The sequence below is a fragment of the Ictalurus punctatus genome, chromosome 8, assembly GCF_001660625.3.
Source record: "Ictalurus punctatus breed USDA103 chromosome 8, Coco_2.0, whole genome shotgun sequence".
NCBI classification, from domain to species: Eukaryota; Metazoa; Chordata; class Actinopteri; order Siluriformes; family Ictaluridae; genus Ictalurus; species Ictalurus punctatus.
In genome coordinates, this window is record NC_030423.2 from 9,492,901 (window position 1) to 9,507,960 (window position 15,060).

Sequence of the window (15,060 nt, forward strand, 5' to 3'; positions counted from 1 at the left end):
GTTATACACACACACAGTCTGGGTTATACTACATGTTTTGTGCAGAAACGCAGACAGAAAGCAGTTCAGTTCTGTAAATATAACATGTTCCTTGATCAACATTTATTTTTGTAAATACTTTCTAACTCTCATTAGGACAATACTAAAATAAATTACCAATGGTCTCAGGGGCATTTTTATTTTTTTTTATTTATTTACTTTTTTACAAAAGCACCACAGTCCTCTTCCATATGAATTTCAAAGTGTTGTAACAGACCACAGAGACTTTTACAGATGAACAATAATCAGAGAGCAGCTGTGTGTGCTGTCTCGCAATCACACTGAATAAAGAAATTCAATTGTATCTGGTACGTTAATGGAGGACAAAAAGGTCAAAGTTCTTATTTACAATGTATTACTTTTGGGAGAGTTTTTTTAAAAATAAATAAATAAATAAATAAATAAATAAATAAATACAGCCTTATTAAAAAAAGTCTATTAATTAGCCTACATTTTTTTGTATTCTATGATTTCATATCATTGCTATGGTGCCTGGTTCGTGAACCTTATGCTGTTCAACAACAACAACAACAATAATAATAACAATAATAATAATAATAATAATGTTTCACATATTGTACGTGCAAATAATTCTAACGGTATAAAAATAAATGTGGGAATCGACAATAGAATCAAATTAAATAAATAAATCAAAATGGCAAAAATTCTAAAACACAAAATCAATCAAATTGTTTTAAACAGACATTTACAGACTATTAACATTTTAAGTGAATGGTATTTTATTTTGTATGATTTCACATTTTATAACATTTTAGCCTATTTAAAACGTAAATTATAAAATAGCCGCGAAAACACTGCACTGTCATTTAAAATTACATTTATAGGTCATATTTTATATCTGTATATATAATTATTTGTTGTGTTTTTTTGTTATTCGTGTGTTTTGTTTATTCGTTGTGCACTGTAGCGCGAATTAGCTGTTACGTCATTCATGAATGACGTCATAATAAGAACAGTAGAACGTAATATTAACATTGTAGAAGCTAACTACTATTACGTGTCAGTATTTTAACCTAACGTTCGGCTCAGCAGCAGATAAATAGCTGCTCTAACGCAGAGATGCTGAGGCTCTGAGATGCATCATCAAAATGAGCGGATTAGATAAAGGAATCCAGTCTCATTGGTGAGGAAATGCTGCAAAAGTCTGGACTTATAGCCAATGAAGACTTGAAGTACGATTAAATGCACCTGGACTCCAGAAACATCTTTAAGGGCAGTTCACATCTCTAACCAAGCTTCACCTCTTATAATAATAAGAATAATAACATCGAGAAGATTCCAGGATTAGAGCAGCTCACTTGAAGGGTTGGATACACTCGTGAAACTTCAAGACCTGAGTTTGTTCAACATTTCTGTAGTTAATAGATGCACTGCAGAACCTGCATATCCTCTCACTTGGTAACAATTTGATCTCGCAGCTTGACCATGTAATATACTTAATAAAGAACCTGCGTGTAACAGGGTTAGCAATGTTACTGTACATGTTATGACTTTCACCAAAATGACACTTTTTTTTCAGTTAATAGTTCTTGTGGGACCATCTCTCCCGAACATCAAGTAGAATGGTGAATAGCCGGTTGAAACATGGATCCGGCTATTGTAGGCCATAACTAACTCGGGTAGATACTGCTTCCAGTTCTTTTTCTTTTCTGGGGGTAGGGTCCTTAGCATGTTAAGCATGGTTCTATTGAATTTTTCACACTGGGAATTACCCTGTGGGTGATACGGACTTGTGCAGCTCTTTCCGATTCCATATACTTTATATAGTTCTTTGGTGACACTAGCTTCAAAACATCGACCTTGGTCGGAATGTAGTCGTGCAGGACAGCCGTAGTGGACAAATCAATGCTGCACAAGTGCTTTTGCCGTGGTGAGAGCAGTCTGATTCCTTGTTGGCACTGCCACCGTGAAGTGAGTGAACATGTCAGTTAAGACGAGGACATTCTCACACCCTCCCACAGATGCTTCCAACAGAGAATAATCCATAGCGAGGACTTCCAGCGGTGCAGACACATTAGTGCACGTCATTGGAGCTGGGATTTTAGGGAAAACATCCTTTGTGAGAGTGCATCTCTTGCACTCATGAATCCAGTTTAGAACATCCTTGATCATAGTTGGCCAGTAATAGCTTCGTCTCATGTGCTCCAGCGTGCTTCTTGGTCCAAAATGGCCACTATGATCGTGCTGACTCTCATACACATTGTAACGTAATGATTCTGGGACCACCAACTGACAAATTTCTTCTCTGTCTCTTGGGTCAAGGATAGTTCGGAACAACACACCACTTTTTAGCTTCAGCCAGTGGAATTGTCCAGCAAGCCTTTTTAGCCCCACATCTAGGCCCCGCTGCTCTATTGGGCTCAATTTCTTATGGGTCAGTACAACATAGTAGATTGGTGCTATATTAGGATAGATCTTTTGTAGCTCCTCTATATCGCTCCAGCTATATCCAAGGACTTTCCCTGTCACAGACGCCTGGACTGATACCTGTACTTTGTGCATTCAAATAGTCCAAAGGGAGTAGTGACGGCTGTCTTTCCCCTGTCTTCCTCACTCATGGCCACTTAGAAATAGCCTGACATTAGGTCAAGTGTGGAGAACAGCTGCACATTCCCCAAGGCATCTAGTGATTCCTCCACACGAGGGAGAGGATAAGCGTCTTTGAAGGTCACTTTATTTAGCCTTCTATAATCACAGCAAAAGCGCACGCTGCCATCCTTCTTGATGACAATCACAGCCGGTGATGCCCAAGGACCACAGCTTTCTCTGAGTACACCTTGAGACACCAAATCTCAAACATGTTTTTTTACTTCCTGAAACACCTGGCGTGGGATTTGGCGATGTCTTTGGTTAATGGGAGGAGCATCTCCTGTAGGGATGTTGTGTGTGACTGCTGTCATATAACCAAACTCAAAATCATTCTTTGAGAACACGTCACTGTGCTTTGTCAACAAGTCCCGCAGTTTTTCATGCTGAGTTTCTGTGAATTCTTCAAGGTTTGTTTGCACTGCAAAAGGCAACCGCTCTGTGGCACTTTCCTCAGCTTCTACCTGATGTTGCTGCACAGCCTTGACGTGCAGAGCACCCTCCTTCTCCTCAAACTCAACAAGCACTTTTGGGACAACTTCCTGCGGCTTACACAGAGTTGCTATCCTACACCGAGGCATAAGCTTTACAGCCCTTTTGCTAGAATTCAGCACTCTTACCGGGACTTTACCATCAGCTGTCTTGGCGAGCACATTAGCAATCAGAACACTCTTGGGCAAGCTGACTTCTGGTGAGGCCTCTACCAACACTTGGCAGCTCACTTTTGGTAGTATTCTACAGCGACCTTCCAAAACACACTCACTAAATGGGGGGATAGTTATTGCTTTCTTCTCAGCTACGTTCACAAAGCCAATCTTGTCTCCATTGTTTAATGCTTCAGTCTGTGTCTTAATATTTGCCAATACTGGCTGGACTTTTGTCTCCCTGACACCATGGCTGTACCTGTCCATCTTCCTCATACCTTCAGCAGCCATGAATAGATCTTTGAGGTCACTCAACACATTCATCCCAACAATACCAGGTAACCCTTTCAACTCTGTCACATTGGGGTTGCTATCTCTGATCACGAACACGCACTTTCCATACAGCGTCTTCCCCATGCAGTCTATGTCTGCTTTCAAGCACCCTATAACGGTAATATCTAGGCCATTTGCCGCTGTGAGTCGGACCCAGTTGGCAGATGAGAGCACAACCTCTCCGAAATGAGCCTTAAAATGTGACTCTGTTATAGTAGTCACCTCCGACCCCGTGTCCAATAGGCAGATAGTCCTGATACCAGCAATCTTCACGTCACTGGTAAGACAATCTCCAAAAGCACTTTCACAAAGGATCTTGGAAACATTCTCTGCTTCGCAGCCTGCAGTGTGACTTCTAATAACGGATGCACCTAAACTCTTCTGCACCGAGGTCTCTTGGTCAGCAGCCATTTCCATCTCAGCTGTGTGCCTCAGAGGTTGCGCTCCACTTGGGTTTTCTCTGCTCTGAGAACAGCGTCAACTAGTGTGTCCAGGCTTACCACACATATAGCAGATATGTCTTCCTTCACCATCTTTTAAAGGTGCATTTTTTGTCTTTCTCTCCTTCACTTTCTCTTTGTTATTCACAATCTGAAAGAGACTCTTCCTGTCGGGCAGCTCTTTGTTGAATTGCTTCATGAAGCCTCTCGCTGGTGAGAGGGGCTGAAGGGCACTCTGTCACTGTAGTAACATGAATGGTACCTCTTGAATGAGTACTGCTTCTAGCATTACTTAAAGCTTGCACTTCCTCTTCCTCTGACCAAGTAATAGCCTCCTGCATAAGCTGGATAAACGTCAGATCCTTCTCAGCTTTGACTCTCCTCTTCATTTCACGTCGCAGTGAATCATCCTTGAGGCCCAACACAAGCTGCTCTTTCAGTACACCATCAGCATCAGCAATTCTGGATGGTTCCCGGTTTTGGATGATGTTCAGTTTCTCTTGCAAGTCATATGCATAAGAGCAGATTGTTTCTCCCGACATTTGTTTGCGATCATAAAAATCTTTCAGCCTGCAGCCAATGGGAATTTTATCCCCATAAGTCTGGTCTAAAGCATCGAAGATCTCATCCACTGACCTCTCTTTTCCCTGGAGCATAAATTTGATTGTCATTTTGGCTTTATCTTTTAAGTACTGCTTAACAAACTGTATTTTATCCCCTTCAGGGACTTTCATCATTTTGAAGGCAGACTTCATCGAGTTTATCCACTCTTCTATACTCGATTCACCACGCTTGGAAGGACATCCGCTGAACTCTGGGAGTTTACGGTCCCTTGGGATGTAAACAGCAGATGGAGCTCTTTGAACAGCAGCCTGTTGATCAATAACAGCCTTAGCAAGTGAAAGCGCTTCTCTCTGTTCGGGCCTGGCCTGTTCCAACATACCTGTCTGTTCACCAAACCTCCTTTGCATCTCATCAAACTGCCTTTTTAACTCTTCCAGTTCAGCCATAGCTCCAGCTCCAAAATAAGGAATGTGCACTTAATCAGAATAGTACTTGGTTGATCCTGTTCGTGATGCCAAAATGTGGCGGAAGGAATGTACAACCGCCTTGTGGGGGAATTATTCAACACTTAACTAAGGAAGACTGAGTGAGCAACAGGATCCTAGTCCCCCCACCCAATGCTTTTAGTCTCTGTACAACTTGTGGTTGTATATTGGTACCTATCATGTTGCAATGTAGTGATGCTCAAGATGAGGTGAGGTGGGCTTCAGGATTTGTTCTGTAGCATGGCAGCCACCTGAAGTGTGTGTATAGATAACAAGGTAAGTATAGTTAACTACAAGCATCCACCCTCCCCGGATCTAACAGGATAGAGAGACGCCCCCACTCCTTAGTAAATGACAGAATTAGCATTGACAGTTTTCAGTTTAACTAACAAATGTGTTTATTCACTATGGGTGAATTTGTAACAAAGTAAAATTGAAGGAACAAAAATAATTAAAATAAACTTTGGCTATTTAAATTTAACTGTAAACAAACAAAACAACAGTTGGTCAGAATTTCTCTTTGACCACGCTGAAGTAATTCCCGAGTCAGTTCAGCTCACCATAGAAACTTCCGAACCCAACAGGATGCTAAACAGTCCAATCACGTGTCACAATGTTCATGAACACATAGGAAGAGTATATAAATCCCCTTTAGGAAAAGTTTCTGGTCATGGTTCCATGAATAAAAGTTTTTCCAACTCAATTGTTTGGTCTTTACCCCTTAGGAAGGAAACACGATGACTTGTGTGTTCAGTGCTACCAGTGCTCAGTTGAAAATGGGAAGCATAATGTACATCACCACTCTTATAACTTGGATGAGGCACTGAATGGTGTCCAGCAGATGGCAGGGTAATGTCTCTCCACCCAATGACCCCCAGCGATTGTGCTCACCCTCAAAGCCGCAATCTCGGCCAACGGAGATCCAATCGAGAAGACGGACGACACACGACCCCATCCAATAAGTCCCTTACGTTTTTTATTCGTTTGAACAAACAAAACGAAACTTGTAAGCGTTGTAATATACCCAAAGTTAACTCTTCAGCTCCACTCTCGCCGCTGCTCTAATTCTCTCTCTCACCACGCCACTCCTCGTACACGTCAACGCAATATCAAAATAAAAGTCTCTACTAAATAGACTTTGTAGGTTCCCCTACATAACATTACTCTGTTCTAATTCACATCCTTCAAAGCACTGGCATGTTCCGCCTACTCTCACAATCCCCGAAACACACCCACACCCAAAGTCTCCATAAAACGTATGAGACAGCAGTGTTTCCCACAAATAACCAAAAGTTGTACACAATATGTAAACAACTCGGAGAGCAAGCTGAACCAACCAACAATGTCACCTTGCACATGATCCCTCAAATAAAAGATTCATCTGGCATACTCCATACAGACCCTAATACCATTAACTCAGTCTTTTTCTCATTCTATTCCTCTCTGTATACGTCTGAATTTCCATCTGGAACTTCTGAAATGTATGCTTTTTTAAGCAGTCTCAACTTCCCTACCATTAACTCAGATGTTGCTAAAGATCTTGATTCACCAGTAACCTTAAAGGAAATCAACCTAGACATAAATAGCATGCAAAACAATAAAGCTCCTGGCCCAGTAGATTCCCAGTAGAATTTTTAAAAAGATTTAAATCTAAACTGTCCCCTTTGTTGCATTCTGTATATAAGGAATCTCTGCAGGATGGCTCCCTTAATACTACTTTATGACAAGCCTCTATAAATCTGCTTTTAAAAAAAGACAAAGATCCGAATCTCTGCAGCTCTTACAGACCCCTCTGCTTGATAAATGTGGATGCTAAGATTCTAGCTAAGGCTTTGGCTGGTCGCTTGGAAAGAATCCATCCTGTCATAGTTTCAGAAGAACAAACTGGATTTATAAAGGGGCGTCAGCTATTTTACAATGTCTACACACTTTTAAACATTATCTACTCCAAACCCTCCGTTACAACCCCCAAAGTAGTGATCTCAGTCGATGCTGAAAAAGCGTTCGACAGGGTTGAATGGGACTACCTGCTTACTGTATTACATAAATTTGGATTGGGTGATCAATATAACCAGAACTCTAATTTCACTTTATTTTCACTCCCCATTAATGTCTAAAATCAAAACTGACCTTCAGGGACGGAGGTCTTTACCTCTGTAGCTTATAGGAAGAATTAACACGGTAAAAATGAATATCCTGCCTAAGTTCCTCTTTTTATTCTAATGTCTCCCTCTATTCTTATCAAAACGTTTTTTTAAGACTATTGATCAGGACATTTCTAGCTTTTTATGGTGTGGAAAGGCACCTAGAATAAGTAAGCCAATTCCTTCAGAGATGTAAACTCAATGTTGGCCTTTCTCTCCCAAATCTCCAGCTGTATTACTGGGCATCACACATTCAAAAAATCTTATTTTGGTCGAAACCAGCGCATTCCCCGTGGTGTACGTTAGAGGTACATTCATGAGGCTCGTCCTCTTCAATGGCTCTGCTTACCTCATCTATTTCCACCAATTTCTCTGGCTTTACAGATAACCCAGTGGTTAGTTCAACTCAAAAAATCTAGTACCAGTTCAGGAAGAATTTTAAATTTATTTCCGCGTCTACTTTAGTTCCGTTACTGAAAAATCACTCATTCCAACCTGCACTATCTGACCCCACGTTTGCTATCTGGCATGACAAAGGTCTCAAAACCTTCAAAGATTTCTACAGGGACGGTGCTTTTCGTGGCTTTGCAGATCTTTCTAGTGAATTTCAGCTTCCACTGTCCCATCCTTTTTGCTATTTTCAAGTTAGACACTGCGCAAAATCATTATTTCCTACTTTTCCCTCCTCACCCCCAAATCAACTATGGGATGATTTTCTTTCTTCCGACCCTCTTCAGAAATCTCTTATTTCAAGAATTTATAATAAACTTTTATCCTATGACAGCTCACCTATCACTAAAATCAAGGTTGCTTGGGAGGGTGAATTGGGGTTGACCCTACATGAAGCCTGGTGGGACGTTGCCCTTAAAAAGATCCACACAAGCTCATCTTGTGCTCATCTCTCTTTGATACAGTTCAAGGTATTGCACAGGATTCATTTCTCCAAAACACATCTGTCACAGATTTATCCCACTGTCATTGACAAGTCTGATAAATGTCATGCCTCTCCCTGCAACCTCACCCACATGTTCTATTCCTGCCCATTACTATTCTCCTTTTGGCAGAAGTATTTTGATAGCATCTCAAAAATACTGTCTATTACCATCACACCCTCTCCCTATATTGCCATATTTGGGTATCCGGAGGATTATAACAGGTACAACTCGAACCAATTAGATCTCTTGGCGTACAATTCCCTGTTAGCAAGACGGCGCCTTCTTTTGCATTGGAAATCCATAAAGCCTCCCTCCAGCACTCAGTGGCTCAGGGATGTAACGTCTTTTCTAAAATTGGAGAAGATTAGGTACTCTCTGGGTGCCAACTCTGATAAGTTTTACAGTAAGTGGCAGCCTTTCTTAACCTTCTATAAGTCTCTGCCATCTTTGGCTTCTGATTGAGGGGAAACCCCCCCCCCCCAGTTTTATGTATTAAAATTGTATTTACTTTATTAATTTATTTTAATTTATTTATTTATTACTATTATTATTATTATTATTTTGGCTTAGTGGTTAGCACGTTCGCCTCACACCGTCAGGGTCGGGGTTCGATTACCGTGGCTCTCTGTGTGTGTGGAGTTTGCATGTTCTCCCCGTTCTGCGGGGGTTTCCTCCAGGTACTCCGGTTTTCCTCCCCCAGTCCAAAGACATGCATGATAGGCTGATTGGGCGTGTCTAAAGTGTCCGTTGTGTGTGCGATTGTGTGCCCTGTGATGGACTGGCACCCTGTCCAGGGTGTACCCCGCCTTGTGCCCAATGCTCCCGGGGATAGGCTCCAGGTTCCCCGTGACCCTGAAAAGGAGTAAGCGGTTGAAGATGGATGGATGGATATTTCTTAGCGAGTCTGTACGAATGTATGAATGTGTGTTCCCATTGGTATGCAAAACCTTTCAATGAAAATATATATTTTTAAAAACTCTTGAAAAATATGTTTGACGTGCATTAAATTAAAAGCAGAATTATTTAGATCACCTTTATTGAGGTTTGTAATATTTAATTGTTTTTAATTTATTTATTCATTTTCATATGGTTCATTTACATGTGATTCATTTTCATGTGATTCATATTCACGAGATTCATATTCAAGTGATACATTTTCATGTGATTCATTTACGTGATTCATTTTCATGTGATTCATTTTCATGTGATTCATTTACATGTGATTCATTTACGTATGATTCATTTACATGTGATTCATATTCATGAGATTCATTTTCATGTGATTCATTTACGTATGATTCATTTACATGTGATTCATTTACTAATTTGCTTCTCTTTAAATCCAGTTTTTGACTGTGATATTACAAAGCTCTTTCCAGATTATAATATTTAATTGTAATTAAAACTTGATTGTAAATGTGTGGTGTAAAGGTTTAAATGCATTAAACACCAACTAAACACAATCTGCAACAGTTCTGCTTTAATCCCAAATGATACACCCGTGTTTAATGCAGCACTTTAACACAAAACTAAACGTACACGCTTTTATGAATGTTTAGAAACATTCATTACATATGAACAGCCTCCATGTGAGCTTCAGCTAATAAGGACAGATGACGGAGTTTTTTTTAATTTTTAATTAGAATTTAGAACTAGAATTTAGAACTTCGAATGTACCAAACTTCGAATGTACCGAACTTCGAATTCCTGATCAGTAATGATTTCGTTAACAATAAGAGCCTTAGACGTAAGACTTATGCGCGTTGTTGTTATTCTCCGTTGAGAATTCTGTCTGATCTTCTGCAGTTTAGGGAGTGCAGTTCTTCTCTCAGTATCTTCACCAAATCACCAGATCATCATCAGAAATGTGGTGAGTAGGTTTTCTTACTCCTAGCTGTGACTCTTTAATTAATAAATAAATAAATAAATAAATAAATAAAAATGATGATGATAATAAAATGACTGTATGGATTCTTCTCCCTGCCTATTTAGTAAACAAGATAAAATTCTGAAGGACTTCCTTCTTCCGGATCTCAAAAAAGGTAAGTGTTTATAAACACAATATATAATTAAATATTATTTAATTAAAAAACATTTTGGTGCAGACTCTTTAATTAATGCATTTTATGTTTTTTTTTTAAATTAAAGATAAAAATAGTTTAGTTTGTTTTTACCTCCTTAATCAGCTGCGTCATGCAACAGTCTCAGGCCATTTATATTTTTAACATCAACAATATCACTTGTTTTTTTTTCTTAGACTAACATTACAGGAAAATATAATGTTCTGCAATTAAAACAAGTAAAATAAACTGCATGAAAAGGTTAACGTAACTTCTCAGGAGCAGGTTGTTCTGTACATTCTGAAATGTGGGTTAAATATTGGGGATTAGTGAAAGATTACCATTATGTTTAATGTAAATGAACAAGGTTTAAGTGTGTAAAGCTTTGCTGATAAATGTTGCTTTTTCATGTCTGTCTGTAGAGCGATGAAGATTGGGACAAGGTGAGGAAATCAAAAGAAATGAAGTAGAAGATGAAGGATCACCAGGAAATGCTGGAGAGTATGAATGTCTCCTATCTCAACAACCTGGACAGAATCATGGGGAGAGAGCGAGAAATGGTGAGAAATACAGAGTGGTGTTTACTGAGCTGTCGCTATCACTATCAGTAAATCTTTATTCAGCTTGTTTCATGAATATTTTACAACACAAAGTGCTTAACGACGGACCATGGAAATAACCATTTCAATTATTTCTTGTAAATTTATCAAATTAAATTTGATATTTTTTCTTATTTTTATTGCTGTACATCGGTGAGCACTTTAAGTTCTACAGTATAAATGTTTTTGTCTTTTTAAGTGTCAGGAACACTTTAAACGTTTAAAAGTGATTAATAGGCAGAAAAGTAAATAAATAAAAATGTAAAAACTAAATCAATCGTCACTGATGCTCATATAAGGTGTGTGATCCTTTCTATATTTAAGATAACAAAGTAATGCTTCACATGACCTATAAATTATATACATTTACCATAAATACAAGAAAAAATTAACAATAACATTTAATGATGCAGTTTAACTGTCTGTGATGATGATGATGATGAGCACTGTAACTACTTATATTTGTCTGTGTTTCTCTACAGCCAATCCCTTTTCCTGAGGGGAAAGCCATTAGTTCCTGTTTGAAACATGCAGTAAGATTAAAATCATCTGGGTTTGGATCACATGTGTGTAATTTATTTCTGGCATCTCTGTAGAGTTTAGCTGATGCCCTGAACCTGACTGTAAAATCTCACTGATGTCACACACAGTTCAAGTAAATAATAAAATCTTTTTAATCAGAGAATCTTGTTTTTGTTATTTGATGTGTTTCAGTTGCAGTTTAAAAATGAGCTGTTAAAAGGAGGTGTGCGAGTGTGTGTGCGCGTGTAAAATGTGTCGTTTAGAGGTGAAGAGACAGGACACAATCCCATGAGATCGGCATGTTTATTAGGGCATATACAAAAATCATAGTCATGGATCAAAGTGTAGCCAGTTAAAAAAATTAAACTATTGAACTGGAAAAGAAAAACCCAAATTTCTATAAAACACTGGTTTAACCTCCTGGGAAACTGCTCTACCCTGGAAATAATCTAAATTTAATCCCTAGCAATAAATAATTTCAGGACATGTGGTCATGATTCTTAAAGAACATTGGGAAATAGTTCCTTGCTACGCCTCTCTTTGGATCAAATATTTATTCATCTAACTTGTTAGAAATCATCCTTAATTCTCTCTATAGCAGGAAAAAAAGTGCTATTTAGAGTGTGTAGTGTAATACTATGAAATATTCTATGACACTTTTTGTAATAAAATAATATCTGTAATAAAACATATATAGGCCACACTAAGTAAAGAACATGATTAGCATTTCATTTAAAATGTAATGGCATCAAAACTTTTAGTAGCGGTCATCAGTGCAGAATTTATTTCTGGTATAAAATGGCTAAATGTTTTAAAAGGTTACTTAAAGTGGACAAGTTTAATTACCTTCCTCACCAAAAAGCTGGATAGGTATTCTTTCTGTATACACATACATCTCTCTCTCTCTCTCTCTCTTTCTCTATCTATAACGATATTAAACAAACAAATAAATAAATAAATAAATATACAGCCTTTAACAACTATTTCATCATCAATATGTAATCATTTTAATGTAGATTTAATTCCATTTGGGAAATTGACCCTGGGAGGTGGGTTTTTCCAGGAAAATAAATGGCTCTTTACGCCGGACGTGTGCATTTTGGACATGCACAGGATTTAAAGCTGTTTAAAGCATTTCACAGAGACTGCTCCTGAACTGCAGGTTTCTGTCAGGTTCACTGCATCCTGTATATATCCGTGGTTACAGAATTAGAATTGGAAATTTGGAATCATGAGCTGTTATTCTGAAATCCAGAATCGGAACATTCAGAGTTGAAAAGCTGATCTGCATCAACACAATCCACATTCAGATGAAAGCTGTACATTCAGTAGCTCTGACCTGCACATAAACAGTAGACAGAACATGGGTAAACATGAGGAAGAGAAGGGAATGGAGAGGAAGGTGGACGCGATGTCCTGCAACATCATCAATGAGTTGCGGTTAGAGAAGCGGCTCTGTGACGGAGTCATCATGGTGGATGGCGCCGAGTTCCACGTGCATAAGATCATCCTGTGCGGCTGTAGCCCGTACTTCATGACTCTCTTCAACAATGGCTTGTACCCTCCTGATAAGCTCGGGTACTGCATCCCTAACGTTTCTGTTGAGATAATGGAGCTGATCGTGGAGTACGCGTATATGAGACGTGTTAACATCACGGAGAAAAACGTGTATAAGCTGCTGATCGCTGCTGATAATCTGTTGGTGAGCAGCCTGGTGAATGAGTGCTGCGCGTTCCTGAAGGCTCAGCTGTGTCCCAAGAACTGCATTGACATCTGGCGTTTTGCTCACTCCTACTTCTTCGAGAATCTGAAGCAGGAGGCCTTCTGGTTTATCTTGCACAACTTTGAGGAGATGGTGCGCCTATCTGAGGAATTCCTGGACCTGACGGTCGAGCAGCTGAGCGAGATCATCGAGAAGGACGAACTGAACGTGAAAAAGGAGAGCGTGGTGTTTGAGGCCATCTTACAGTGGATCAAACATGCGCCATGGAAACGGAAAGCACACATAGGAGTGTTACTGCCCAAGGTGCGTCTGCGGCTATTGACACACGATTACCTTATGAACAATGTGAGCAACAACACTTTAGTGATGGATGACATGACGTGTAAGTCGATCATCACTAGCATTCTGACGGGCATCGATGACCTCAACCCAAGCCTTTCTCTCAGCTCTGATCTCACGAGACTCCGCCTGCCCAGAGCCGTTCTGCTGATCATTGGTGGCTTGGTCAACATGGAACCCACCAATGCCATAGAAGCGTACGATACACGAGCGGCACACTGGGTCAATGTCACGTGCAATGACGAGAGTCCACGAGCCCATCACGGGACGGTGTATCTGAACGGCTTCGTGTACTGCATCGGAGGACTCCACAGTCTTAAATTCCAAAGCAGTGTGAGAAGGTTTGACCCCATCACCAGAACCTGGGCTCAGGTGAGACCCATGCACTTTTGCCGGTGTTTTGTGAGCGTGTGTGTGCTGGATGGTCATATCTATGCGATGGGAGGATTTAATGGCATCGAACATCTGAATACGGTCGAGCGATATGAACCTGAGAATGATCAGTGGAGCATGATCGCACCGATGCACGAACAAAGGAGCGAGGCTAGCGCTACAGTACTGAACAACAAAGTGTACATATGCGGAGGGTATAAATGGAACGTGAGTTTGTTCACAGCGGAGTATTACAGTCCTCAGACTGGAGCGTGGACCGTCATCCCCCCCATGATGATCAGAAGGTGTGGACTGGGCGTGGCTGCATACAGAGGACAGGTTTATGCTGTCGGGGGATTTGATGGTGATAATGAGCTAAGCGATGTAGAGGTGTATAATCCCCAGACCAACGTGTGGAGACAAGGTCCAGACATGAACAGCAAGCACAGCGAGTTCGGCATTGAGGTGCTGGACGATCTCCTGTTCGTTCTTGGAGAAAATAATGTGGAGTGTTATGATGAGCAAACTTCTAAATGGCATGCAGTCGAAAACATGGGGATTTCACGCCGTGCTCTGAGCTGCTGTGTGCTGTCTGGTTTACCCAACATAGCCGAGTACGCCGCGCCCCGAGAGAATCCCTTTGGAGTCAGAGCTCACGGAGCACCAGGGGCTACCTCAAACCTCCTGCCAATGTCTGAGATGTACAAATAAACCTCTACCTTCATCAGCATCCTTTTGTTCTCGAGAATCAAATTAAACATTCTGAAACAGTCAAACTCCTGCGTTTGCCTTTTGTTTACTCTCTTATGCTGCAAGCCGTTGTACTGAAACTCGTAAAACCACAACGTCCCTCATGGAGACGTGAGATGGAACAGTTAGCGTCCACCATCCTGAGATCTCACACTCACACACATACACACACACACCTGACGTCACAATGACACAGCAGCACTCACATGGTCAACGCTATACAGAATTCTCTTCACGTTATTTTCTACATGATGAAACTGGACTTTGTTGACGTGTAGCTTTTGTGTCGTAAGTTTAGGTTCGTGACATAATTCCACTGATTTTAGCCCAAATTCACTAACGTGATAAAATCACTGTAACGGATCATTTTTACAAGCAAAGATGAAGACAGGGGATGAAGATTATACATTATTTCTCAGAGAAATAATTAATGCAGATCTTATTAATATGTTTATCCAACTCAAATATGACCTTGCTCCGAATATCCACCATTATTTCCGAGCC

The 15,060-nt window shown here is 40.1% G+C and overlaps 1 protein-coding gene and 1 long non-coding RNA gene across 2 annotated transcripts; both read left to right on the top strand.

Moving 5' to 3' along the window:
• The first annotated feature begins 9,878 nt into the window (after positions 1–9,878).
• On the top strand, positions 9,879–11,526 carry LOC108268639 (uncharacterized). Its single transcript, XR_001813347.3, has 4 exons — positions 9,879–10,061; positions 10,184–10,233; positions 10,674–10,811; positions 11,333–11,526. It is a non-coding gene; the product is annotated as an uncharacterized LOC108268639 (long non-coding RNA).
• An 863-nt stretch (positions 11,527–12,389) lies between these two features.
• On the top strand, positions 12,390–14,648 carry LOC108268618 (kelch-like protein 10). The gene has a single exon (XM_047157136.2). It carries the CDS (start codon positions 12,736–12,738, stop codon positions 14,515–14,517), a length of 1,782 nt encoding a protein of 593 aa, XP_047013092.1. The 5' UTR covers positions 12,390–12,735; the 3' UTR covers positions 14,518–14,648.
• Positions 14,649–15,060: the final 412 nt, after the last annotated feature.